General features: G+C 44.3%; 2 protein-coding genes and 1 non-coding gene across 18 annotated transcripts in view; all 3 read right to left on the reverse strand.

Annotated features, from left to right (window-relative positions):
• The window catches only part of LOC133130992 (pleckstrin homology domain-containing family A member 7-like), a 113,763-nt gene extending 99,328 nt beyond the window's left edge, over window positions 1-14,435 (reverse strand). For all 15 annotated transcript variants that reach the window (XM_061246048.1, XM_061246047.1, XM_061246045.1 and 12 more), the window contains exons 1-3: window positions 12,317-14,435; window positions 12,117-12,193; window positions 11,876-11,933 (exon numbers count right to left, since the gene is read on the reverse strand). In XM_061246048.1, coding sequence (XP_061102032.1) covers window positions 11,876-11,933; window positions 12,117-12,193; window positions 12,317-12,399 — 218 coding nt within the window. In that variant the 5' untranslated portion in view covers window positions 12,400-14,435. The remainder of the gene's footprint in view (window positions 1-11,875; window positions 11,934-12,116; window positions 12,194-12,316) is intronic.
• A 143-nt stretch (window positions 14,436-14,578) lies between these two features.
• On the reverse strand, window positions 14,579-27,700 carry rps13 (ribosomal protein S13). 2 transcript variants are annotated; one of them, XM_061246050.1, is made up of 6 exons: window positions 27,596-27,700; window positions 26,612-26,660; window positions 26,425-26,503; window positions 25,070-25,239; window positions 24,281-24,381; window positions 14,579-14,597 (listed from the first exon to the last, which is right to left on the reverse strand). In XM_061246050.1, coding segments are annotated over exons 1-6 (423 nt in total). In that variant the 5' UTR covers window positions 27,619-27,700; the 3' UTR covers window positions 14,579-14,596. The 2 variants fall into 2 exon arrangements, with proteins under 2 accessions (XP_061102034.1, XP_061102033.1); XM_061246049.1 differs by lacking the exon at window positions 14,579-14,597 and adding an exon at window positions 23,418-23,497.
• LOC133131765 (small nucleolar RNA SNORA19) lies at window positions 23,993-24,121 on the reverse strand. The gene has a single exon (XR_009709059.1). It is a non-coding gene; the product is annotated as a small nucleolar RNA SNORA19 (small nucleolar RNA).

Raw genomic sequence — 27,700 nt, forward strand, 5'->3', positions numbered from 1 at the left:
AGCATTCAAGAGATCCGGGGGTGCATCACAGTCCCGGTTCTACAAACGGTACCCTAACTGTGCCCCATTTCCGGCAAAACTACCCCCCCGCTTCCCCACAGGCTTCCCCCCTCAGGAGCAGCTGACACCCCACAGACCGCAGCTCTGGTGCTCCTGAAGGGCGAAGGGCAGGGGTGACCTCGATACGCAGAGGAAGACTATTCACCTCCTTCATCATAGCTTCCTCTCGCACCTCTGCCACAGGCACATCTGACAGCCGATCAATCCTCATCGACTCCTCGGCCCGGGAAATAACAGGGACGTAACAGCGGCCATCTTTTCCAGACGGCGCCTTCAGGGGCCGGAGTCCTGAAACCCTTTATACCCTCCACGGCACGTCAATACAATTCACTCAGCTCAAGCACATCACGTGGGTCTAAATCAGTTTTAAAAAAGCTTTATTAGTTCCCCTAAATCCAAGCCGTAATACAATTCCACTGGGCCTACGAGCAGCCATGTTTATCAGACAGAGCCGAGTGCTTAATACTTTTAAAAGGTTTTAGTTTTGCTTGCTCCAGGCACAATGGACACTCCGTCTCTTGCCAGTAAATTTAAGCCAGGTACGCCATTAAACAAAACAGCAGCCAATGCAAGTCCGGCCCATTCAGATTCTGAACCAAAATGAAAAAGATCACATGGTCCATATAGGATAGAATCACAGCGAGGACTGTCAACCAACATTAAAAGCCATCCACAGAGAGTACATGCACATCCACAGTGGGGTAGGGGTCATGACAAGGCTGCCATTTACACACAAAAAATATATACTAAGAACAGGCAGGTCGAATTCCGATAATTTTATAGCTGATAATTGATACAAAAATTTAATATCACCAGAATATTATGCTAATGTAGATCCAAATCGAAAAGATCAAATCAAAAGAAAAGCAATAACTGTTTCCATAACAACAAGCTAGGAGCTGGTTTGTGGATCCATCTGCTCTTTAATGCAGACTTGAGATCTGACAAGTCTGGTAGATTACAGCAGCCATCGCTTGGCATTGGACAGCATGGTAGTTCACACATCACAACGATTTATTCTGATAAAGTCCTAAAATGAGTCTTGTCCACTCATTATTTTTTCCCATCTGGCCTTTAGGCTGCAGGATAAAGGACTGTAGAATCACAGATGATCACTGACACATCAAACCAGCCATCACACAACCACAGGTGATCTACCTACTGCATACACTTAACAGATATTTACCTGGCCCTGCTATTAGAGAAACAAAAGTATTCTGATATACTGCCTTGTTACAAATATCCTGAGTGTGTGTGTGTGTGTGTGTGTGTGTGTGTGTGTGTCTGTGTGTGTGTGAGATTCACAGATCATACTGTGAATCTGGCACAAGCAGAACCTTCTGTTAACAACCAGAATCTCCTCGAATGAGGATTGATAAAACAGACAGATGGTGCATTATGCAAGTATTCCAAACAAAAGGAGGCTCCACTTTGGAAACGGAAATACTTTCTTCTAGCATGTCACAACAAAGTGGACAAATAACCAATAAATGAGTCATTCTAAACAGCATGGAAACACTTTTCAACTACATCTGCCGCAAATGAGGATGTGCATGTACAGAAGATTATCTCATCATGACACAGAAAATCTAATATCTCTTCAGGTGTCACTCTCCCCCCTCCCCCTGATTTTTCTGTACATCATGCCATGTCCAGAATGCACATCTGTCTACTTTCACATGTTGTTAATTAATAAATAAGTCTCCAAAAAAGTATACATTTAAAAAATAGAGACCGGAAGTATAAGAAAGTTTCTTTTTAGCTTGGATGTTTGAAATTTCAGCGTTTAAAAAAATAAAGCGTCATTAGAGGAGACAGAGGAGGTGTGGGGTCTAATGTCTCTTTAAAACCTTTACCTTCCGCACTTGTGAAATGGCTCATAGCTAATTAACTCGCTGCACCCAAATTACACCCAGAGCAGAAAGCAGACTAATTAGAGACAGAGAGGAATGGGGAGAACAAATGGGTCTGCCTTGATAAACAAACAGTATAATATACTGCAGATGAACTATCCTGTATATCAGGGGCAGTAGGGATATCAGTATATCAGGGGGCCACAATCCATTATTGTCTTTTCTACACTCCTGACTATTTCCAGACTGCTATGCGTGTGTTTTTGCTGGCAGGAGAGAAAGAGATGCATTGTGGGAGATTGTAGTGTAAGTGAGGAGGGCAGGTAGTGTACCTGCAGAGAAAAGTGCCATTCCATTGAGCTGAAATAATCCATATATCAGCAAGTATATCCAAATTCTAATATCAACAGGTATACCATTGCATATTGCAATAAGGACGATTTAAAACACTGTACTAAATCTCGGCGGTCATTTGAGACTCAAGGAAGCCAGACGAGGCGTTTGTAATGACCTCCATTAATTAATAAAATATGTGCTGTGTAACAACGAAAACCAGCCACTCTGAAGCTCTACAGCAGGGCTGGGGCCCACTGCACTGTACACTGAGGAGCAGTTAGTGTGGGCCTGCTGTCCCCTAAAAACCTAGCTCTCCCACTGCCAGACTTGTGGGAGCTCTCAACCCAAAGATAAAGAGTTACTGTCCCAACAGGACACTATTGTTCCTCAGTGAGATTCCCCGTGCCTTCAGGGAGGTGTAAGGTTACACCTGCCCAATTCAAGCAGTCTTTGGCTCTTCTTGTGTGGAGGGAAACTGGGAAAACAACTTTTATACCCCTTTAAATGTAGTCCTTACAAAATACATCATATTCCTGTGTTAGCCTCCAGCATTTTAAAGACTCTGTGTGAACAGCTTAATCACACGCAGCCTCATTCAGACTTACAACGACCAGAAAATACTAAACAGTGAGGCGTCCATAGTTGGACTAGAAAGGCCTTTTCAGATGTTTGTGAAACATCAGTTAATGAGACAGAAAAAGAGTACTTCCCTCACGTGGCCTTCCGGACGCATACGGTGGAGGGACAGCCATGTTGGGGCCGAGCTCTACGCTGGGGTGGGTGTGAACGAGTGCGATTATTTCACCCTGCCGGCCAGTCTCAACAATCCAGCCTTTGTGCCGGCAGACCCTCGCGCTCCCACCCGCCGGCTGCTGCATGGGCAATGGGCCGTTACCATGGCAGCAGCATGCGGGCATGCCGGCCCCTGTCCTGGCTGTCTGGCCTCAAAGCACTGGAGTGACTGCGCAAGCACACACACAGACACACACACACACACACACACGCACGCACGCACGCACGCACGCACGCACGCACAGACACACACGCAAGCGCACAGACACGCACACACAGATCAGTAGTATAATTCTGCACATAGACAGGAACTGCAACTCTAACAAACAGCAGAAAAGTCTGACCTGAGCTCAGGTCCAGTGTTCAGTAATGGGAAGGTGTGGCTTATGGCTACTGGGTGAATGAGAGTTTACCTGCGGGATGGCACCCCACTCCCCTGGAGTCAGGAGGAGGACCTGGGTCAACTTTCCAGCCTAGTGGCAAAGCTGGAACTGGGACAGTCCATTGGCAATGGTTCTGTCTTATTTCGCCAAAAAGCAATACAAATAGGATTTTTCGCCTGAATATAAGACTGAAATACTCGTTGAGATGGACTTATTTTTGGGGAGTCCCTGATGCACATTATTGTGCAACATTTACCTCATGTTTTTTAATTCGCTCTAATTAAAATGCTCAATGCTGTGTTTAGTGAGCCCATCCAATATCTACCTATCCAATTCAAAAACATGCACACGGGCACCTGCGCTCCTCTTCTGAAGCAGACGGTGCCTGCCGTCACTTCAGCCCAGCTCAGCCCAGTTCAGCCCAGCTCAGCCCAGCTCAGCCCAGTTCAGCTCAGCTCAGCCCAGCTCAGCCCAGCTCAGCCCAGTTCAGCCCAGCTCAGCCCAGCTCAGCCCAGTTCAGTCCAGCTCAGCCCAGTTCAGCCCAGTTCAGCCCAGCTCAGCCCAGTTCAGTCCAGCTCAGCCCAGTTCAGCCCAGCTCAGCCCAGTTCAGCCCAGCTCAGCCGTCGCTGAACAGAGGGAACGAGGGACAGGAAACGAGAGCTGGTCCATCCCAGCGTGCTCACCGTGGAGTCACCTACACCTCTGGACCCATCCAATCTCACAATCACAGCCCCCACACTGAAGGGATCCATGTGTACACCTCCATTAACGGTATTAGGCTTACCCGTACCGTGTTACAAACATGGGGTATCAGACATTATTAAACGCCTCTACATTTGGGTTCACCCAGCCAATTAAATGCTGCATTGCAGAGGGGCAGTCACAACATCACAGCCCCATTCTACTGCAGCACAGGGCTAATCTGGATTAAGGCACAACATTCCACACGCATTCCTGCAAGATGTCTGCACAGGAAACTGTCTTTTTCACTGCCATCACCGTTCCTAAGGGGCTCCAGCCAGGACATAAATTGAGTGACCAATCCCCTGTTTCCAATGTGCTAATTAAGCAAGGAACAAGAGGGACTGCAGCAGGATTAGTACTCAGTGCCGTGGACCACAGCCCCCGGCCAGTCCACAGACAGCTAATACAAGTAGCTCACCTGCCTTGGTCAGACCTAATTACAGATGTGAACTCTATAGCAATACAACACAGCGTACCTCTTACTTACTGCTTTCACCACAAAAAAAACGTCATTTTCACAGGAAACAAACTGGCCCCAGACAGCAGTAAATTAAAAGGGGAATGTTTGACAAAATCCTCCCTCATTTCAAGGATAAGTTGAGCCTCCCCCGCCCAGCCCAGCCCCCTTGTAGTTAAAGTTCAAGTAGTATATGTGTTTTTGGAGTACAGGGCATGCAGATTCATTTCATTACAGTGCATCCAGAACAATCTGCTGAACATAAACAAGTCTTCACTGACAGGGTACAGGAGTAAAAGACAGTGTATCGCTGTATGCGTGTTGGACATGTGACACCCTTGAGAAGATGATGTGGCAGTTCCAGGTTTGCACTGTGATTTGTCACTTGGTTGGTGAGCGAGAGAAAGCACCCTCCCCAACATGGAAACAAATAAACTAACAGCAACATTCTTTCACCACACAGGTTTGGGGCCAAAACAATAAACTAAAACAACAAAGACAAAGAGAGAGCAAACCGAACAGAGGGGGAGATTTCAGCTCTCTGTTCATCTCCACTGGCCAGCTCCTCTGCTTTACCATGGCACTTACACTTTGTGTTAAAAGAACAGACAGACTCTCTCGCGTCTGTCTGTTGTCTCTCGCTGGGTATTCCCGGCCTCAGCTGCGTTCCGAAGAGGAGCACACCTTTAAGCACCTGGGCCGATCGGTTAAAACAACCTGTGCGTGCGCTCACTCCACTGGTAGGTGTGGCTGAAATAAATTTGATTCTCCATCGGATCAAAATGTAACTGCAGGAGGTTAATGGTTAACCAAAAGTATTTACCAACATTACTTAAATGACACATGACACAGACCGGCTTCACTGGTAGTTTTGGGCACGGCATTCTGTTATGGTGTGTCCCAATACATCACAATTCGCACACGCCAGAAAGAGAACATTCCACAGCACAAGTTCAACTGCAGGTTCACCATATCAGACACCTGTGAATATCACTTCTGAGATATGAGATCAGGTGGTCATGAGGTGAATCTATGAGCAGAAGCTTACTACTCGGGCTAGACAGCTTGGCCTCAGGTACAAATAAGACCGGGATTCGGCTTCTTTGAAGATCGCCCATTACAAGGTTATAACACTTAAACTAGCCGATACATTTCTTCTAAATGAGATGACAAAAGGGCTCCTGACTATTGGCTCTAAAGTAAGCTGGGTTCTAAAGTGAATGGTTCAAGCCTCAGCTCAACTTCATCAGCAGCCGATCTTAAGCAACAGTACTGTCCATGCAGCTGGAGGGTTAAACCTCCAGACCTGTTAAACCTCCAGCTCTGTGAGAGGCGTTAGACCTCCAGCGCAGCTGATGCATGCCCTCTTCGTTCAGCTCCCAGAACCTCCGTCTTCATTTACAAGACAAAGGGACAATGTCCACTGCCAGAACGCAGAATCAAAAACAGGAACCTCAAAGTCATTTAGGGCAACAAACAGCTGATTTATTCTGCGCTCCTGACATTTAGAGCGCTTCATATATCTGTGCGAATGCCCTGTTGTGCTCTGATCTCTGACACTGCGGCACAAAGGCCTCCTTCATGGCGCTGGCCATAAAAGTGTCAGTAGCCGCCATTCCCAAAATCATTTTTCTTGACCTTTAAAGCCGGACCCTTTCCGTGCCAGTGGCCTGTTCAAGCCGTCATCGAGCCCGGCTGTAATGGTGTGCCACTGGCTCCACAGGCCAAATAAATGAATCCCAGGGCAAGACTATTATCGCGATTAAAATGCAAAGCAGGGCTGCAGGACTCTCGAGGAAGGTGGGGGCAGCAGATGGGCAAGCGTCGATGTTTATAACTCGGGCAGGTGAGGCGAATTATGGGCTGCTATCTTCGCCGAATGTCCTATCCTGGTTATTTATGACGCAGCACCATTACTGTGGACATGTGTTCATTTCTCCCCTTCACTGAGGCACTTTTACATGACGACGGGTTTTATTGCAGTGCTGTTTACATGACGACGTTGTCTTGAGTACTGCGCTTCCTGTGTCACTCTGCAATAGATTGGCTCTGGATTCGTGTTGGCTAAACAAATAGATGCAAATGATTTACAGCAACGCCTGGGACTGTCCTGTGGCACTTGGGGTGGGCGATAGACCACAATGATAATTACTGAACGCAATAAGGATCATCGCCACCATGTGGTGCATTGCCATGTGCCGTGATTTTTCTTTAATTATAGCTGATGTGGTCGTAAACATCCAATCTTCAGAGGTTGTGTGAAACCCATCACCACTGATATCTATTGGGCGTTGGTAAAACAGCCAATCAGCAACAAGGTTTTAAAACTTCCACATGATCAAGTGATGTATTTTGTCAATCATATAGAAGCTGCAAGGCCTTGCAGCTGATTGGCTGTCTTATGAACACCATAGATAGGGAATGACTGGTTTTCCCCCAGAAGCAGTTCATGCAGCCTCTTATGATTCCATTTTTACTACTGCAACAGCTATGATAAAAGTCAAGTAAACAATTGCATTCAATAATTACCATTACGGTACATCGCCCTACTCAACCTCCAATTGTATGTGAACATTCTTGGTCCTGGAGAGCCACAGTTTTTTGCTGTTACTCAACATGACTGACAGATTAAAATAGATAATTACACATTTAACTCCCGGGCCAAAACGTGAAGCTCATTTTAAGATGAACAGCCAGCAGGCATTGCAGCTCTCGAGGACCAGGTTCCCTGTGACAGGGCCATATATACAGACTCCCATGTCAGTCCTCTATGAAGTGCCCCACTTTCAGTGTTGTACACAGACTCATTTCGCAGTCTCTTGGTTGGGGCTGTAAATGTTGTGAGGTCACAGGTCACATGCTCATTTACCCTCTGTGCAGATGGCATGTTCTTGAGCCCTACTGTCCAGGCAGGGGGAGGGGGGTTCCCACATTGTCCACTGTGTGAAGGCAGAATGTGTACAGACTGAAAACAGGCTGTGGCAGCATTGGCTTCTGAAGAGAGAAAGTGCTCAAAGTACTCTGTCAAACTGAAGGAGGATGTTGCAGTGATGACAAGGGCATATGGTAAATAATGGCAAATAGTTGGCATTTATATAGCGCCTTTATCCAAAGTGCTGTACAATTAATGCTTCTCATTCACCCATTCACACACCAACTGTGATTGGCTGCCATGCACTCGCTCAGGGACACTTTGACCCACCCAGGGCGGGATCAAACTGGCAACCCTCCCACTGCCAGACAACTGCTCTTGCCACCTGAGCCAATGTCATCCCATATATATGCCTATGATTTAGCAATCCAAATGAGTAACAGAATTGGCATACATGTGATAGTATTTTCTGCATCTCCATATGCACTAAGTCTACGAGACGAGAGCAGAGAGGGTTTGAGTCAAATCTAGCCTTAGTCTGACCTTGTGACTTCCATCGCCCTGTTCATTCACGCGTATCAGCACTATGAGAAGGTAAATGGTAATTCTTTAACCTACTTTGTCATCTACTTACTTTTCTTTAGTCTTTTTGCTTTTTATTATTTATCCCTGGTTGGAACCACTACCAAATTTCCAAATCAACCTCACCCCCCCCCCCCCCCCCCAAATAAAAGACGGCCGCCCCCCCAAGCCTCAGTTCTGACATTCCTTTCATACCCGTCTCACAAAGAGAGGCCCGCTCAGGTTACATCCAGTGTTTGTGGTGCAGACCTCTTCAGAGCAAACGTAGCACTGTACACGTGTAAGAACGTCAGACTCCACTCGAATGGCCCCAAAGTACAAGGCCCCAAGTAGCATGCATATGCTACTGTAATAAGTCTGTCAACCAACCAAAAGTCTGAAAACCAACTGCTCCTCTAAAATAAAGGAGCCATAACTTTTTTCATGAAAACAAAAAGGTTCACTGCCACATGAACTTGCATGTGCAACACTGAATCACATTTAAGTCAACTAAAAGGATATTTAAACTATCAGAAAACAAACACAAAAAACTATGAAAAAGAAGCGTAGTCAATCCAGTCATTATTCCAGCATTATTATACGTAAAGAAGCTTTATCTGTCTCTTCATGAGGGAGGGCAAACTGATCTCTTGTTGACGTGGGGCACAGCAAGGATGATCACATAGCAGGAAGCATCCACCTGATTGGCCAAACTCAACACCCCTGAAAGGTCCAGGCTGGTCAGTCTCATTGCTAGCACTGCGTGGTGTTCTGTGCCGCTGATAAACTGTCCTTTTGTACTCAGAGGCACCAAAGACTGCTTCTTGAGAGGCAGAACTTAATCCAGTTCCAAATCCATTCCGCAATTTACAAAGTAATTGAATTCATGCCATTGTTTCTAATTCATCTGACAAAGAAGCTTAGCAGCAGCAGTGCTTTACATTTTCCAACCCAAAGACAGCTCATTTTTAATCCCAAGTTTTTCCCAAACAAAATACCTTTTCCTCTGAGCTTCAATTTCTGAGCGGGCTCTGTTTCTCTGCTCTCCATGCACCAGGATTGAGTTACATGCCACGTGGATCCTACAAACTCACCCAACTACAGGGAGGATGCGCAATTTACACGCTCATTCACCCAGAGAGAATTAGAGTAGCATTCAGCCACAAACAGAGTACTGCTCACACTCACTGTCTCAAGTGCATGCACAGGGGCCAACTCAGGCGACCAGCAGTAATGGGGAGGGAGTGGTGAAGCTTGTAGGAAAGAGATTAGAGCGCCATCTTCAGTCTCAGGCAGAGTAACTGAACAGGAGCCCATTTTAAACAGATTTACAGTTCAGACAACAGACAACCAGCTGGGCATTGAAGCAGGTCACTAGGCTGGCCGTCTCACTGGATTTATCTGTGCGGTTTAAACTGAGCAAGCGCTGTACTTTAACATTAGCATCATGAGGTCTGTACATGCAGATGGACTTGAATGGGGCCCACCATCCACAAACTGGTAGCCACAGGGCACGAATACCCCCAAAAACAAACAAGTGTTCCTGGTGCCTCTGCAAGACACCACACAGGCACAAACCAGTTCTTCCAAACATTTAGTCCAGGTAAACATTCAGTTCATAACAGGGAAAACAGGGAAGATGATAGGATGTGAGGTCTGTTGTAATGGTCACTGTGCGGATTCTGGTCATGCAAGTCAGAAAGGATAATAAATAACAGACCACAGTACCCATGCCTGAGACACATACATACATACATACACGAGGCCTTCCAAACAGGGTGAGAGCAGGGTCAGGGTCCTGTAAGGTGGAGAGAAGGAAGAGCTAGCATAGCGGCAGGTGCGAGCAGAATTTCAGTGGGAAAGGCTGAGTGGTTCTGCAGGCCACAACCATTCATTGGCAGAATTACATGGTAGCTGTGGAAGGTAATTGCTAAGGTGCACTGTCATGGGGCACCAACATACAACATTGACTGACAGCTTCAGTAATGACGGTATGGCTTGCAGGCCCCTGCTGTTAGACTTTTTATTTATTTATTTTTTATTTTAAGTTTCTCACTTGATGATGTCAGATAAAAAGTTGGCTTAGTCTTGCGGTGAACTCCTTGCCCTGTTATAGTGGGGAAACCCTTCTCTGTGCACTGTTGTTCGCTAGGAGATGCAGGTGGGGTAGCATTCGAGAAGTGGCAGGAGGTTTTTCCATTTAAGGGCATTACCGAGAGGGCAGCTTCAGCCTCTACCTTATTCTTATGGGAGGAAAAGCCAATGTGTCACAGGACACTGACAGCAGTTCAAGTTTATAGTTTCAATACACAGCTTTCCGAGAAAGTTACAGTATGTCAGGCTGTGGAAATGCACCATTTCACTGGGATGAGGGGATACAAAATCCGGGTTAACCTCAGGGAATTAAGAAACTAGGTCTGGATCTCAGCAATAAAAACACATTGAACTGGAAAGTAGCTACAGCGTGCATACATTCAGTTGAATGCCAGACTAGCCCGACTTTCAAAATCAAAGGTGCACTTTCTAAATCCGGGCGGCACGGATGGGTCAGTGGGTAGCACTGTCGCCTGTCGCCTGTCGCCTCACAGCAAGGAGGTCGTGGGTTCGAATCCCCGTCGGCCAGGGCCTCTCTGTGCGGAGTTTGCATGTTCTCCCCGTGTCTGCGTGGGAGAACTGATTTGCAAAGCACAACATGGTACGCAGACTTCACCAAAGATACCATCGTCAATGCTTGACTGAATAATAAACACAACTGAAAGTTGCTGGCAGAGTTTGGAAGGCTTGCCCCTTAAAGGAATTCACCACAGTATTTACACTTAAGCCTGTCCGTCTCTACAGCCAAAATGGTGGGGGCTGAATTTTGGAAGAAACAAAACAAGACTAACCACACTACTGCTAACCTCTTAAGAAGGGGGCAATAGACATTCTGGAAGTGCCAGGACTGGTACACTCAGTATTGTGTCATTCACCAGAATATAGGCCTCCTATGGAAAAGTAGTTATGATGTATCAATATTTTCTCAAACCAAAATCCAGTTTTGTCCAAAAAATGTTTTGCAGTTAAAGGACACTTTCAGAAGCTTTTGCACTTTTGCATTTAACTTTGCAGTTAAATTAAATCGAGTCCTGGCGAGTGTAAACTGTAGCCTACCTATTTATTTATATGTATGTAAATGTTTATAAATAAATAGTTACACACATGTTGTATAAACTATACTTAAAGCCAAGGAGCAACATAACTCATTTAACCATAAATCGGTGGATTGGGACACGTGCCCCACAGACGTAAACATTAGAAAGATACTGTAACCAGGAGAGGAAAGAGTTGTTACAACGAGAGCTGTCCAGCAACGTCTCACTGAAAGTGTTCAGCTAGGCTACCAGTCTAAACAGACCGTTGTAAAAGAATAATGCAACAACCAAAGAAACAGGCTACCATTGTGTTTTAGATTTTAATTTCCGTGAAATCATTCTTGTTTCACTAGCTAGCCCATTTGGCCAACATAAAACAATTCCAGACTTTGGACCATAACTGACACAAGCAGCCAAAACAGCCCGAAGGAAATTAGTGCTGCGCAATATACGGACTTCTTCTACTTTAAACTCAAGACGTGAAATTTACAATAATAATTACAAGGTAACCGACCTACTACTAACGCGCCATGGGAGAATTATTGTAGGCTACGTGTAAGAGCCACATATACCCTGATGAACCGCTGCAGACTGGAATCTCCGCTTTGTGGTAGACTTGAATAATTCTTACAATTCACAGCCTACACGATGCAACTCTCAATACCAAGCATGTCCTGGTTACTTACTTTATGAAGTAGCTTGCCCCCTCATCTGTGAACCCTTCTTCCCACCCCCGTGGTAAATCTACGGTGAAAAATCAAACAAAAAAGACGAATTAGGCTACTGTGTATACAACCACGGTCCTTGTTCCCAAAACTCTATCGTTTGACTATATGCACCAAACTAATTGGTGTATGTTTACAAAGACACACATACCTTTGTAAATATACATCGATTTATTTTTACAATTAATCAGGCTACGCATACCTGACCGTATCATATGCCCAGAGTTGACAGGTTCACCCGTACGGGGATGGAGCCAAGTCGTGTACAGAGTTTCATCACTGAAAGAAAAAAACAAACACCTGTTAGCTACGGAGCAAAAGAAACGCTACAATTCTCATCCATATAGTATAGTAATGAATAGCGACTGCGTTTAAAATGTGGAAGATATAATGCGTGCTTACTTTATGAAAAAAACTCTTCCATCCTTGCATACTCCGTAAGACCAGTGATCAGGTAAAGTGTCCCGCCCGAGAGGAGCCGCCATGATCCTGGTCTGAAGTACGACTTCATGCTCCCCTCCGTGGAGTCTCCAGGGAAGCAGACATAGCCCAATAATCGCCAATAGAGCGGCACTGTTATTAAAGGGGAAGACCAAACTTGGGAGAAACTACAGAGCTTGCCCTAGTTTTTTAGCCGACAGAAAATATGGGGAAGAGAAAGAAGAGGAGTGAAGAAAGTTCTATGCTTTTTGGCGACGTAATGTGTAGGTCTGACGCAGGAGTAAAATGCGTTGTTTACCGAGATAAAGGGATTAGAATAAGTGTTTGACTTTAGGAATGCGTGGGACGGATTTCAAAGTCAACATAGCCTAAAAAGCCAACATTCAGGCGAACCACACGCTTGTTCCATCGATCAGTCATTTAGTACTGGAATACGGCAAAGTAGCTAGAGTAGGCCTTTACTGAGGTGAATCACTATACGCTCCTATTGGAAAGTGTGGAGCGGATACATGGCCACTAAAACTAACCATTCGGTAGAATCGGTAGATAGATACCGATACCGACGAAATCTGCAACGTGTTGATATGTTTAATAAAAGAAAATATGAAAGCACTTAAACACATTTGTTCACCTAGCTAATTATGAGTCTGTAAAATGTTTACAGTAAGTGCAGTGTGAACATGGGATTTGTATTCTTCAAGCTCAGCTATTTCTGACGTAATGTGGTGTAAGAGGGTAAACAATCCCTCTAAACATGAAAAGCACCTATTTAAATATTTTTTCCCTCTAATGTCAACAAACAATTTGATTTCAACTGTGGTTGGAATGAAAACCAGCATATTCAGGGGTCCACCTGGACCAAGGTTTGGAACCATTGCCTTCAATCAGGGGTGCACAACAAGGCTGTATCCGTTTCAGGATTTTGTGCCAACTTCTGCTTTGAATTAATTAATCGATATGAATTAATTAATCGATATGACAGTTTTATAAGCAGCAGCTGCAGGCTGCGGGTATATCATACAGATGTGTCTGTGTTTAAGCACAGGAGTGCACCAACACAGTTTCTAGAACTGTAAGATAACCAGAACTAAGGAAATTGGTACTGGAGATGACATAAGGCCTCATCAACCCATTTGAAATAATTTAATTCGTTAATTTATGAAATCCATTTATCATTATCCTGCACTATTTTCAGAGGGAGTCCTTAGTTTTGGTTAGCTGGATTGGAGATTGAATACTATTGAGTGTTGTATTGTTATATGGGAGAAATAAAACCTCTATAAATTGTGTCTGTGTGTGCTGTTATTCGCTGTTGTAGGGCCTCTCTAATGTGAAAATAATGTGTTCACCATGAAACATGAAGCAGCTCATAAATGAGGCTTCTCCGGGCTGCTGGTGGCTTGTGTTAAGGCCCTGCCGGAGTGTATGCATGAGCCCCACAGGCTGGTATGAAATCCAGTGCTGACTGGCTGGCAGTTTCACATGGCTCAGCCAGTATCACCGTGGGAGGGAGGTTTTCAGCCAGCTGGGACAAAGAGATCTCATCATGCACCAGCAACCCCCAGTGTGCCCCCTGCTGGGCTGCATGTGAACTGTCCTCTGGCTCTTGCCTGTGCAAGCTTCATTTGTTGACTATGATTTGAAAAGAAACCATGGCAATATTACATGCTTTGAAGAATAGTACAGTGCAGCCATCAACCTCATATTCATTATTTCATTTCAACTTCAATGTGCCGGAGTACAGAGAGCAGAAATTGTACCACTGTCCAAATACTTATGGACCGCATTGTACATTCTGGCCCTCCCAAATTTAAAACAGAGGTCAGCTTGCAGCATGAGAATGTGTGGGAATCCTGAACTGGGTAGAGGAAGATCTGACATGATTGTTGTAGCACTTCTCTGCATCATTTCCGATTAAATGTGTCTCACAGCGATCCAGGTTGTCGCTGGAAGGATTTGCGTTATGTGTCTGTTTCCTGTCAGTGTTCTGTTAGTCTTACGTCCCTTGGCACTTGCCACCTGTCTTCCTCAGAGCATCTGAAGAAGTAGTGAAAAGATTTTTTAAAAGTAAAAACGCTCTGTGATGCAGCCAGTTTCTCCCTGCAGCTTGTCCTTAAATGCACCCCTGCTGGCTCTCCATCCTTCGCCCTGCTGCTCCCCTCCTGTGTTCTCGTCGCCTCAGGCCCCGCGATTGTGCACTTTTGTGTCACCAGCACAAGCAGTGATGGATTCCTCGCCTGCTCTGTGGAGGAAAACATGGCGCTGGAGGTAACTATAGAAACAGTACACTGGCTGGACATTGTGTCCAGGAGAATGAGGTCATAGAGGAAAGATAAGGTGTGTGGGAACCGATTCTTTATCCTAGTCTATTTATGCTGTTAAACACAGGAAAACCTAAGCTCTGCTAATACTGGATGAATATTCCAGTAATGCTCCATAACATGTTTTCCATCCCAACACCAACCAATTAGTGAAATAAAACATGTTTTATGGAGACATTTACATTATTGTCACACCATCATCACACTAGCTTAAAACATATATCCCATGAACGCTAATGAATTCCTCATATATTTTATGGATGTAAACAGAGCACATACTGTATGGTAACTGTACTGCACCAGAAGGGGTTAGGGTGTGAAAGGATCTCAGAATTCAGTGGACATTCTGAAAAAAGGCCCCTGGTGCAGCAGACCTAAAGGCAAGGAAGGCCATTCACAGTAGCAAAGATGTAGTGCAGCAGGCCTGAAAATCTTCACCATCAACGGAAAACGCTTAAAGGTGTTGCCAGATTAAAGTACAGGGTTCCAGTGTACTGATACACAAATACTGAGCGTGCCAGTAGCATATAATTAGCTGTAGCATAAGTCAGGGGGGAAGGGGTTAATTTGCCTCGGTCTGTTCACATCAACAGCAGCTCCTCTGGTCAGCCATGCACCTGCAGTCTGCATGCGTCAGTGTGTAGATCATGGCTACTCAACTCCAGGCCCTGTGGGCCAGTGTCACAGTTCAGGTATTTGCTCCAACCATGCACTGACCATCACTAATTATTTTACCTCCTTGGTTCAGGAAGTGACCTCAGTAGTGAAATCAGGTTGTGTAGCGCATCGTGGAGTACATAGACTGCGGTCCCCAGGAACGGTAGTTGAGTAGCCCTGCTGTAGCGCTCAAATGCAAGTCCAGGGGAATAATCACTCTTTCTCTGGCTCTAGGGGACGCTGTCACGTGCCGGTGTTAGGTGAGCCACAGGTATGGTGAATCTGTGATCTCTAAACGCACAGCCCCCGCCTGGCGCTCGGCATTCTGGGCCGCGCGTCCGAGACGCAGGGCGCGCGGCGATAACGATTACGCTGCAGCGCAGGGCAGGCGCACGCTCCCTCTGCCGCTGCAGGGCGGTCTGCTGGGCTCTGCGCCACGGTGCATTTCCACACGCGCGGGAGGGAGGGCACTGCATCACGCACGCAAGAGGCTTTGTCAGCCCCCGCCTCCCGCTGCTTTTACGGCGCATTGCACGCGCTCCCCCCTGAATCCTGTATGACAAAGACTTTATCCCTGCACCACAGTACAAAGCTGTGATTCCTCAATCTTATATTGATAATAATAACATTTTAATATTGCAATAACAATTATTCATTGGGAACGAGTCTTTGCCCCAAGTGAAGGAGTTCAAGTATCTCGGGGTCTTGTTCACGAGTGAGGGTAGAAGGGAGCGTGAGATCGACAGGCGGATCGGTGCAGCGTCAGCAGTAATGCGGGCGTTGCACCGGACCGTTGTGGTGAAGAAGGAGCTGAGCCGGAAGGCGAAGCTCTCGATTTACTGGTCGATCTACGTCCCAACCCTCACCTATGGTCACGAGCTTTGGGTAGTGACCGAAAGAACGAGATCGCGTATACAAGCGGCCGAAATGAGCTTCCTCCGTAGGGTGGCCGGGCTCAGCCTTAGAGATAGGGTGAGGAGCTCGGACATCCGGAGGGAGCTCGGAGTAGAGCCGCTGCTCCTTCGCATCGAAAGGAGCCAATTGAGGTGGTTCGGGCATCTCATCAGGATGCCTCCCGGGCGCCTCCCTTTGGAGGTTTTCCGGGCTCGTCCAACTGGGCGGAGACCCCGAGGGAGACCCAGAGCCCGCTGGAGAGATTATATATCTCTCCTGGCCAGGGAACGCCTCGGGATCCCCCAGGAGGAGCTAGAATGCGTTGCTGGGGAGAGGGACGCCTGGAATACCCGGCTTTGCCTACTGCCCCCGCGACCCGACTCCGGATAAGCGGGTGACGATGGATGGATGGATGGATTATTCATTCATCATTCATTCATTCATTTATAAATTAATTCAGCAGATTATATTTTCCTTATGAATCAAAGATGCGCCAGGCATTTAATTCATAGCCGCAAAAACAAACACATTAATAATATAGCATACAATAGCCAGTATTACAATCTAAAATAAAAACGGCCTAAAAATGTAATTGCAACAATATATATCATACATTGTGTCCAGATACGTATGTCACAATCTGTAAATTCTGGCCCTAAAGTTTGCCAAGGGATCAAATATAACAAAATAATTTATTGTATCCAATCATTATGTCAGCAGGAGACTAGAGGAGACGTTACTTTTATTACAGAAAAACAACACCCAAAGGTACCTCTTGTGAGCTGGGAACACCAAACAGCCCCAGTATAAATATTCTTTTTTTTTGCAGAAAAGAGGCGTGCCAGCCAGGAGACACTGAATGCTCCAACAGACCGACAGGTCCTCTTTGACTGACACAGATCATTGCTTGTTTTTTAAATCTCACTTTCAATCAACATTTTGCTGTTTCTCAGAGAAGAGAATATTCCATTATCTTCCACGTATGTTATTTGATCTGTTATCATTAATCCCCCAAGGATGGTCACTGTAAGAAGCAATATTTTATTTAATTAGAGCAGATTGAGCTGACAAGGCAACCATTTTCACTCGCACAGACCTATGCTACGGAACAACTCACCAGCTCACCTGAATGACCTTTGAATGAATCAGATTTTTAGCACACAGAGAGAAAACAGAGCTGTGCCTCATGGGATAGAATGCTTGAGTGAACATGTCAGATGTGCATGTTCAGAACCCTGCGCTTTGGGGGCGGGGGTAAAGGCTGGGATGGACGAGCTCCAGAGAGGAGCAATTTAAACTCCTAATCGGTGTCACGTACAGTGCAAACAGCAATGCAGTAAAATGGCCTACGTAAATTATAAAGTCATGGAAGCCCTTTGGGATGATCAATTCAACACCAGCATTACTTTGAACAAATTATTGCAGAATATTTGTTCAATATTATTCAATATTTATATTAGTGCAGGATTAACAGTAGTTATAGTTAACTATAATGGGTTTATCAGTATACACTCACCATGCATTCTATTAGGTATTTATGAGACTTCTAATGCTGTAGCCTATCCACTTATGCGTTGTGTGTTCAGAGATGCTCTTCTGCATACCACCATGTGTGGTTATTTGCATTACTGTCACCTTCCTGTCAGCTTTGACCAGTCTGGCCCTTCTCCTCTGACATCTGTCATTAACAATGCGTTTCTGTCTACAGAAATACTGCTCACTGGATTTTTTGTTTTAGTTTTTTTGCACCTTTTTTTGCAAACTAGATTTTCATGCAGGAGTAGTTTCTGAGATATTCAAACCACCCTGTTTGTCACAAACAATCATTCCACAGTCTAAGTCACATAGATCTAATTTTTTCCACATAGTTGATGTGAACATTAACTGAAGCTCCTGACCTGTATCTACATGATTGTATGTATTGCACTGATGCCACACAATTGGCTGATTAGATAATTGCATGATTAAGTAGGTGTAATAAAGTAGAAATTTTCCTAATAAAGTGCTCGGTGAGTGTACATTACCCAAGTTTAATGTAATAATCATGGACCGTTTATTTATTAATCAGCATAAGCAGGTTATTTTATCTTTTTAAGAGTTATTCTACACTACACCCTGGCTTTGTTATAAGAAGGTATCATATTCCTTACAGCTTTAGTGAAGTACTGGAGACCATTCTAAATGAGTGCTGAATGAAAATGAATTCCACTCCCACACACACACTTCACTTCTTGTTTGTTCAAGTTTGTTGCATACAAAAATGGGCTTCATTTTCTGCCATGCATCTGTCACTGCAGAGTGTTCTTAATGTATGCACAATATACATAATTATGCATCATTTCAATTTTCAGAAAATGTTTCCAATTGTGTACTTAACATAATCTTGTGATTATTCTTTGTTCACAGGTTTGAAATTCTGCTGATGGAAGGGCCACCTTGGTGAGGACTGTCTGTATCTATCAGCACCTGTCCCTATTTGCCTCCATGTAAGACAAAGAAACAACTTAACAAACATTGAGCTTGGAGACCACCAGAATGATGATTAGCTACCACAATATGGACTTTTTTCTTCAGCTCTGGTGCCAGGGCTGAGGGCTCAGCAAAGTTACTGGTGGCTAGCAGGTTCATCCTCAAGAGGCTGCTACTGCTGTATCACAGCACATAAGCCACACACAGGTACACATCCATCCATCCATCCATTATCCTAACCCGCTTATCCTGAACAGGGTCGCAGGGGGGCTGGAGCCCATCTCAGCATACATTGGGCAAAAGGCAGGAATACACCCTGGACAGGTCGCCAGTCCATTGCAGGGCACACACACCATTCACTCACACACTCATACCTACGGGCAATTTAGACTCTCCAATCAGCCTGACCTGCATGTCTTTGGACTGTGGGAGCAAACCCACGCAGACACGGGGAGAACATGCAAACTCCACACAGAGAGGTCCCGGCCGACGGGGATTCGTACCAAGGACCTCCTTGCTATGAGGCGGCAGTGCTACCCACTGCACCATCCGTGCCACCACAGGTACACATAGGAACTTCTTATCCATTCATCTCCCCCACTTACTTATTTTTACTCTCTCTCCGTCCCTGCGTCTCCCTGAGCAGTGGCTGGCACCACCATCCTTCATGACGCTTTAAAAATGTACCAGACTTTATTGTACATTACAGGACTTTAACATTTTTCAGTTTTGACCGTTTCTATTTTTTTTTGAGTAAATAACCACGGACATCAAAGGTGTCACCACAGATACTGGTGTCCATATATGGACATGTTGCTGGCTCTTGACCCTGAGACACTGGTAAATCAGTCTACACTCTGAGAGCGACAACAGTCACGCAAAGTCCTGACTTTAAAACAGAACTACCGCCTCACACATACAAGCACTCTCCTCTTTCTCTCCTTCACTCTCTCTCCCTCCCTTTCCCTGTCCTTTCGGGCACAAGCTCCTCTATTGTCTGTTATGTAAATGCAGAGTAAATAATGCATGCCCGTGCTCTCTTGAACCACTTGCATAACAATGAATTCACCAGGCAGTCTGAGAAACTCTTCCCATTCCTCCTTAATTAGACATTCTGCAGTCCAGGAAGAGATTTTCATCAATAAATTAAGCCATACCTGTTTGGACAACTGTACTAACACCCTTCCTCAGTGTTAGGCATTGATGACACCTATCGGTATTCACAAAAGCATTGATTGGCACTCTCTAATAATCAGACTTTAGGGCACGGTACATGTTTCAGGCCAAGACCCTGTTGTCAGCTCTGATATTGCAGTTGAACGGCATCTTCAGATGTATCCACGCTGCAACGATAACTGAATATGAGGGCTTTGAATAATTACCCATTAATGTGTGCCTTGCCAGGTGACTGCTCGTCTCCCCTGAGCAGGAGACCCAGAGTGTGGCTGAGAAAGAAGGTCAGCCCTCACATAATTAAAGAAACAGAGCGTCTATGATGAATGGCCAACGTTGGCTCAGGAGGTAAGTCTGACAGTCGGAGGGGTTGCGGGTTCGATCCCACCCTGGCTGTGTTTAAGTGTCCCTGAGGGAGGGACCATGAAGGTCCAACTACGAGATGAGCGTACAATCTGTGGGTGAAATACTTATTTCGTTTTATTACCTTACCCCCATTCCTTTGTGTATCCAGATATAATTTACATTATGCAATCTCATTTCCTAATCAAATACAGGGGCCCAATGAGAAATGTGGGAGAGACGCAATTTGTTTACCAAATGGGCCATTGCTGCTTAGTTTCCATGGCACCCTAAGAACAACAAAACCAAAGATGCCAGCTAGTAGCTAGTATTAATTACATTGAACACACTTATCCAGAGGGAGGGTGGTGCAGTGGACAGGAAAGTTGCCACACAACAAGAAGACCTTGGGTTGAAATTCTGGCTGGGGGGGGGGGGGGGGGTTCTATGTGTTAGCTAATGGATGAAATGTACAGTACTATAAAAGTATTACAGCAATTATGACTAATATGAGAGCTCATGTTGTTGCAATCTTTGTCACCATTATCAGTATTATGACTGATTACATTTTCATAGTGATTTGATAATTCAGGCAGATACAAAGCTTAATACTAGTTAAATACTGACATCTTGTGATAGAAACCACAAATTGCAGCTATACTCATGTTTTTATTGATGTGCTTAGAATAGGGATACCCAATCCTGACCATAAGTAGTAGTTTATATGTAATTAACTCAATACACCTTTTTTTATGGGTCACAATTAGTTGCTGATTCCAAGACTAAATAAAGACCTTTGTCTCCTCACAGCCAGGCTTGAGTACATGGTTAAAGTGGAACAGGACTGTAGTATGTTGTAAATAACTTTCACACATTCATGGATGAATAGCAGTACTTGAAACAAGTGTCATCATGCCGAACTACATTGTAATAAAACATCACCATGCATGCATGCCACAGTGAAGGGGAAAAATGAACACATATTGGATAATCATCAGTGCGCTAGAAGAGGATAGGAGAGTATACACTACAATGACTTCATCCAAAAGCTTCATTGTTTTAAGTTTGAGTTAAGTTAAGGACGTGCTCCTGTAGAGTTTAGAAATGTCAGTTTACTCACTGCCCCAGCGCTTTAATAAACTAACTGGAAAGATAATGTAGGGGTGGCCTGTAGTGTAGTGGTTAAGGTAAATGACTGGGACACACAAGGTCGGTGGCTCTAATCCCGGTGTAGCCACAATAAGATCCGCACAGCCGTTGGGCCCTTGAGCAAGGCCCTTAACCCTGCATTGCTCCAGGGGAGAATTGTCTCCTGCTTAGTCTAATCAACTGTACGTCGCTCTGGATAAGAGCATATGCCAATAATGTAATGTAATACTGTCACTGAAGCACCTCCCACATGTGACAGGCCAGGAAGAAGGCAGTGTCACAATACACTGCCACTCACATTATCCCTTGTTCAACACAGAAAGAAAACCATTTCACTGTGATATCCTGCTTTAGATATGCAAAGATCGACTCTCCTACAGCCCTTTGAGGGCTTTAGCATCTGCTGGTTTCTGATACGCTTCAACATCAAAATGGTAAATAGAACTCTCAAATTTTCCACTAGTTAACACTTGAGACGAAATTGGCTAGAAGTTTAACATCTATACTTTATAGCAGGGGTCTCCAATCTTATCCTAAAAGGGCCGGCGTGGGTGCAGGTTTTTGTTTTAACCCAGCAGTAACACACCTGATTATACTAATGAACTAATCGTGGTCTTTAATCAAGACCTAGATGAGTAGAATCAGCTCTTAGTCCTGTGCTAAAACAACAATCTGCACACACACCGGCCCTTTCTGGATAAGATTGGAGACCCCTGCTTTATAGTCAGTGTGCAAGATGTTATGGAATCCTTCCATCATCTAACCCACTTACCTCCGGTCACAGTCGCAGAGGGGGACTGTGATATGGACTATCCATATGCCTCAATCACAAAAAAAACATGTTTTAAGTGAAATGTTTGCATCTGCTGAAAGCCTCAAAAGACAAGAAATTAAAATGCTCTCCATCAAGGTATCAGCACAGATCTCTGACAACTGTTACAACCATGTATAAGGTCTACTGTGCATCAAACAACATGTGCTCGCCACTGGGCAGACTGTTTAAGATTCAAACCTCTCAAAGAATTCATAATCTTACAGTAGTGCAATGTAAAGGGTATTGGCAAAATGTAATATAAAAGTCTATTTATCAATAATTTATCTAAAGCGTGCTTTATTTCCAACATGACCACATATCTTGTATCTCTTTCAACATAGCTTGTCCAGTGTCCGTATGTAGCAGTTTTTATAATAGTGTGATTGATAGATCCTGCATTAGTATATAATGTTGTGTATCTTATGTATATGATCACATTTATATAGGCCTCCTGCATGTCATTCTGGATAAAAGTGTTGAAGCAGATACACAGTATAGGCTACAGTATATGTACTTATATGGGCCAATACATAATTATTCATATTTGTCCAAAAGTCGGCCAATTAGTCATGGCAAGCTACTGCGCATTCAGTAACTCAATGAGTCCCCCACAAATCACAGATCCTCACAGTGGGAATAAATGTTATGTTTTATGTAATATAATCAATTTATTTAGTATCTTTTGAATTGATCAAAATAATATGCCGTCATGTTAATGCTATGCAATCAATTGGATATAAGTATTTTTCTGCACAAATTTAATATAAACTACAGGGCTGTAGCATGTTGTCAAAGATCTGTGCTGATACCATGATGGAGCCGGGTGATGTTAGTGTAGGGGCTGATCAATTTAATTTCTTGTCTTTTGAGGCTTTTAGCAAATGCAAACCTTTCACTTAAACCAGTTTTTTTTGTGATTTATATATTCCGTCGCAGGCATTTATAAAGCGCCTTTATCCAAAGCGCTGTACAATTGATGCTTCTCCATTCACCCATTCATACACACACTGACGGCAATTGGCTGCCATGCAAGGCCCCGACCAGCTCGTCAGGAGCATTTGGGGGTTAGGTGTCTTGCTCAGGGACACTTCAACACAGCCCGGGCGGGGGATCGAACCGGCAACCCTCCGACTGCCAGACGACTGCTCTTACTGCCTGAGCCATGTCGCCCCTTAAGTCTCTGGATGAGTCCGATCGCATGCCTTTTACATTTCCCCCGTACACACCACACAACACACCGCTCAGCAGTCCTTCCAAATGTCTTTTATTTATCCAAAAAGCGATTACACTTATGCCACCAGAGCTGAAGCAGTGGAGGATTCGCTGTGGACCAGAAACAGAAGGAGAAAGCAGTCAGACAAAATGCACAGTGACTCACGCACGGTTTACAGGTCCTCTCCACTGGCCATGCAGGAAATGCCATGTCCACACTGCCATTTTACAACTCCTTATGCACCTCTGATCTGATCAACGTCTTGTACTTTCAGTCAAGAGCCCACACAGGAATGCAAATGAGTCAATTCAGTCAAATCGAGCATATAAACCACACATCCCGTATCTACTTTTAGAACTTAACACAGCACATGTAGGAGTAGTGCTCTGATAAAGTGGTTCACAGTATTAAACATTTCCCTGTCTGAGGGAAATATAGGCAAATAATCCTTAGATATATGTAGTGTAGAGCCTCAGAAACAAATCCATGTACACGCGAACACACAAAATGTTTGGCGATAGAGAAAAGCGAATTCTCAATGGTAACACAAACCAAGGCGCCCCTAAATGAGACGGCGGTGCTCATGAGGAGGATAAGGTGTTGTGGGTTGTCTGAAGGGGACTGGCAGGGTTGGCACAGTGCAGCCACTCTGCTAATTTACCTCCAAGTTTGGTCTGGCACATCAGAAATATCTCAATTCTTACAAGGCAAGAATGGGACAATGAAATGTGCTGCCTGGCAAGCATCTACATTGTACATTTTGGCCATTCAATGCGTAACCTATCAAACAGGCAACCAAATCCTGTGAATAGTTACAGGCAGCGATCCTATGGGCTCAATGAATGATGTACAGATGTACACCAGTGTACAGAAAGAAATGTTCCAATACGTACTACTTCCAGTTGGGTGGGAGTACTCTCTTGGTCTTGTAGTAACGAGCCAGTCTGTGGATTCTGCTTTCGATCAGAATCAGACGGAATTTGGCATCCTTGTCCTGCACAAAAAAATAAAGACATTTGCAAAACGGACTCGGATTTCGCCCCATTCATAGCGAACTCGCACACTGCTCTATTTCAATCTGCTCTCTGGGGATAACACAACGAATTGTATAGCACCTTTTATGGACACTAGAGAACCGAATTGTCAGTTGTGAAAAGAAAAATCAAAGGCAACTGAATACGAACAAACATATAATATATTCAATTTCAAGTTGCATTAGAAATCGTTACCACCGTTACAGCAATAAAGTACAAATAATCAACATGACTGAAAAAAGTATGAAAAGGTATGCATGTATACACGACAATTGTGGACAGAGCCACGCGAGAGCAGCCTCGTCGTTTCTTCTCCCAATCGTCCACACTGAGACAGAGTGACTTAGCTACACTTCAACCCAGAATAACACAATCTTAAGTCGTTTAGTCTTACATTTAGACTTCAAATCTTATTTAAATTTTGTGATCAATATGACAAAAGCTTGCCAGTTCGGTGACACTCATTTCAAGATTTGCCAATAGGGTGAGAATTTTACTTGTGAATCAAAAGAGTAACTGAACACAAGCTAATATTTTCTACTTGTGAAAAAGTATGATGTTAAGCCTCATTACAAGACTGAAACACTTAAGCCTTTTTTGCAGTGTAGTATTCAGTGTGTACAGACACGTGATAGTAGTGCATGGGACCTTTCTGTTCCTCTCCAGGTGCTTCCTCACAGCGACAGCCTTCTTGATCAGGTGGTACAGGTCCTCAGGAAGGTCGGGGGCCAGGCCCTTGGACTTGAGGATCCTCAGGATTTTGTTGCCGGTGACAAAACGCACCTGGGCGACACCATGGGAGTCCCTCAGGATCACACCTGGAGCACAGGTAACCACATTTCAGCACTGAGTTTCCCCAAAAATAGACCAGCACTAGTTTCACCAACCTAGTAGCCTAGTGGCTAAGGTACAGTCACAACCCGGAAGGTTGGTTCAAGCCCCGCTGTGGCCATGATAACATCAGTGGAACTGTTGGTCCATTGAGCAAGGCCCTTAACCCTATTGTTCCAAGGGGACTGTTCCCTTTGCGTAGTCAAATCAAATTAAGTCGCTTTAGATAACAGCATCAGCAAAATAACTAATGTAAATGGGTGAGTCTCTAAAATGTACGGCATCTAAATACATAGAGTACATGAATGCTGACATCTACGCAAAATGTTTAACAGTGCTCTTACTGTGAATAAGTATGACACAAACTGCTTTAATAAGATGAATAAATGAATGAATGAGGCAAATCTGACAAAGTAGGCCCACAGGAAGTAGAAGCAGCCATAAGCAACAGCAGAAAGACTAGAGACAGCACCGTTAGCTGGAGGTAAGAGCAGCCTCAGGCTCTTATGAGAAAAGAAAAATCTACACACAAAAAAACATAAGAAAATAAGGAACTGATTTTTACATAAACAAAAAACAATTCACGAAAGAAGAGAGTGTGAAGCTAACCAATGGGAAAATAACCCAAAACATTTTAACTGCATGAGGTGGCCTACATGTCAGGCTGAGGATGTCAGTAGAAACCATGGCGTCCATGACTTACAAACCACCCAAAATAGACTAGTAATCAACCAATCTGGGAATACAAACATGCAGTTATTGCGGTGCTGTTCCAGGAAAATATCTCCATCATAGACAGACCTTGGATGCATTGTTAGAAAAAATATGGACCACAAACAAAAACATTAGACTTTTAGTTTAAATAAAAAGCTGACATGCAATTAGTGAAAATAAAGTTGCTCAGAGTTTAAACATGACACTGATGACATTTCACACATCACACACAAAGGCAAGACTTAAAAATCACATGAGCGAGTTAGTGAGAGTTTATTCCTTTTATGGTGTAGTGTACAGAAAGGGTCTTCCAGTTTTAGAAAAGAACTGACAGCACTTGATCCAGAACTGGTTAATTCAAAGCAAATGTAGGGCAGCCGGTCAAGTTCTCTAAAAGAAAACTAAAATCCTTCAGCATCAACATATACAAGTTCTTGTCAGCAGCAACAGAAACTCACCGATCTGAGAGGGGGTCAGACCCTTCTTGGCCAGTTTGAAGATCTGTTCTTTGACATCATCGGATGTCAATTTCAACCACTATGACAGAAAAATTATGTCAAGGGAATCAAATATTTCCTTTTCCAAAGAAAATTGGGCAGCATTAAATTTGTAATGGAGCGAATAGTACTGTTTATTAATACTCACCGTGGGCACACTACGCCTGTACGGCAACGCCGACTGGGACAAGCCCTTTCTGCAAAACAGATGACAAACATGCGCGTTATTCACCCGTTACCAAGCAAAAATTGTAGACCTCCTATCCTGGATAGCAAGTTGGCTAACTAGCTAGTGATACTCTAGTGATCTGTTTTGCCCTAATCTGTGAACCTAATTTATGTTCTAGAATAATTTAATGACCTTAGCCACCCAATCATGTCATCAAACTTCAGTCATCACTCAGCAGAAGTAACGTTAACTTGTCTTAACGCAATGCCAAGCTTGCTTGGTTAACGAACTTGCAAACTACCGTTAGCTACGTGACTTAGCTAGCTAACTTTACATACAATAACATTGGGAAACCAGGTAACGTTAACTCATATCACAAGGCCCAGTCAGTTATCTAGGCACCCGGTTAAGATCGATTTTGCTGGATAATGGGAGGAATTAGACGTTTCCAACGTACGAGCCGGTCGAGGTGCGAATATTTATACCGTGCCTAGCCTGATGCCGTTGTTCGTAACGTTACTGATAACTCTATGGCTAACTTAGCTAGCAAACCCGTCGGAGCTGAAGAAAGCGCTAGCTGAAGTTGACGTTAGCTCATAGGTGTGCGGCCTTCAAATTAGGTTAGGTGCCTAACTAACGTTAATGTTGGTATTTATGATACTTGCACTTTACACAGTTCCATAAAATGCATTTATTTGAGTATGTTACAACGGCACGTAAGCTCGCTGGCTAAATTATACGGTTTTACACGAGAAGACAACATTTTCTCTTGGCACACGCGGCCATGCTTTTTTCAAGAACGGAGCTATCTGGGTTTTAAACGTGATTTGAAGCGGCAAACTGGCACTTCTTCTCTCACTTGCCGACACAGCGTTATACTGCAGTTGGCATAATGTACAGAAGTAATTTCTCCTACCCTACATGGTGAAGATGCCCCGTTAACCGGGTAAAACTCCAGCTTACCCGGGAGCGTGCATACGACCCATGATGGCGATCTAGCAGAAAAGGAAGTTCACTTAGAGGCTGCGCGAGAATTAGGATCTGCATAGGAAGTTGTCATCGGTAGTT

The sequence above is a fragment of the Conger conger genome, chromosome 6 (genome assembly GCF_963514075.1).
Source record: "Conger conger chromosome 6, fConCon1.1, whole genome shotgun sequence".
NCBI lineage: Eukaryota > Metazoa > Chordata > Actinopteri > Anguilliformes > Congridae > Conger > Conger conger.

Coding starts and splice junctions, on each gene's coding strand:
- rps13 (XM_061246049.1), bottom strand. CDS start 27,618: ATGGGTCGTATGCACGCTCCCGG. Junction 25,240..26,424: donor TCTGACCCCCTCTCAGATCG/GTGAGTTTCTGT, acceptor CCTGTGCTCCAG/GTGTGATCCTGAGGGACTCC. Junction 24,382..25,069: donor ACCTGGAGAGGAACAGAAAG/GTCCCATGCACT, acceptor TTTTTTGTGCAG/GACAAGGATGCCAAATTCCG.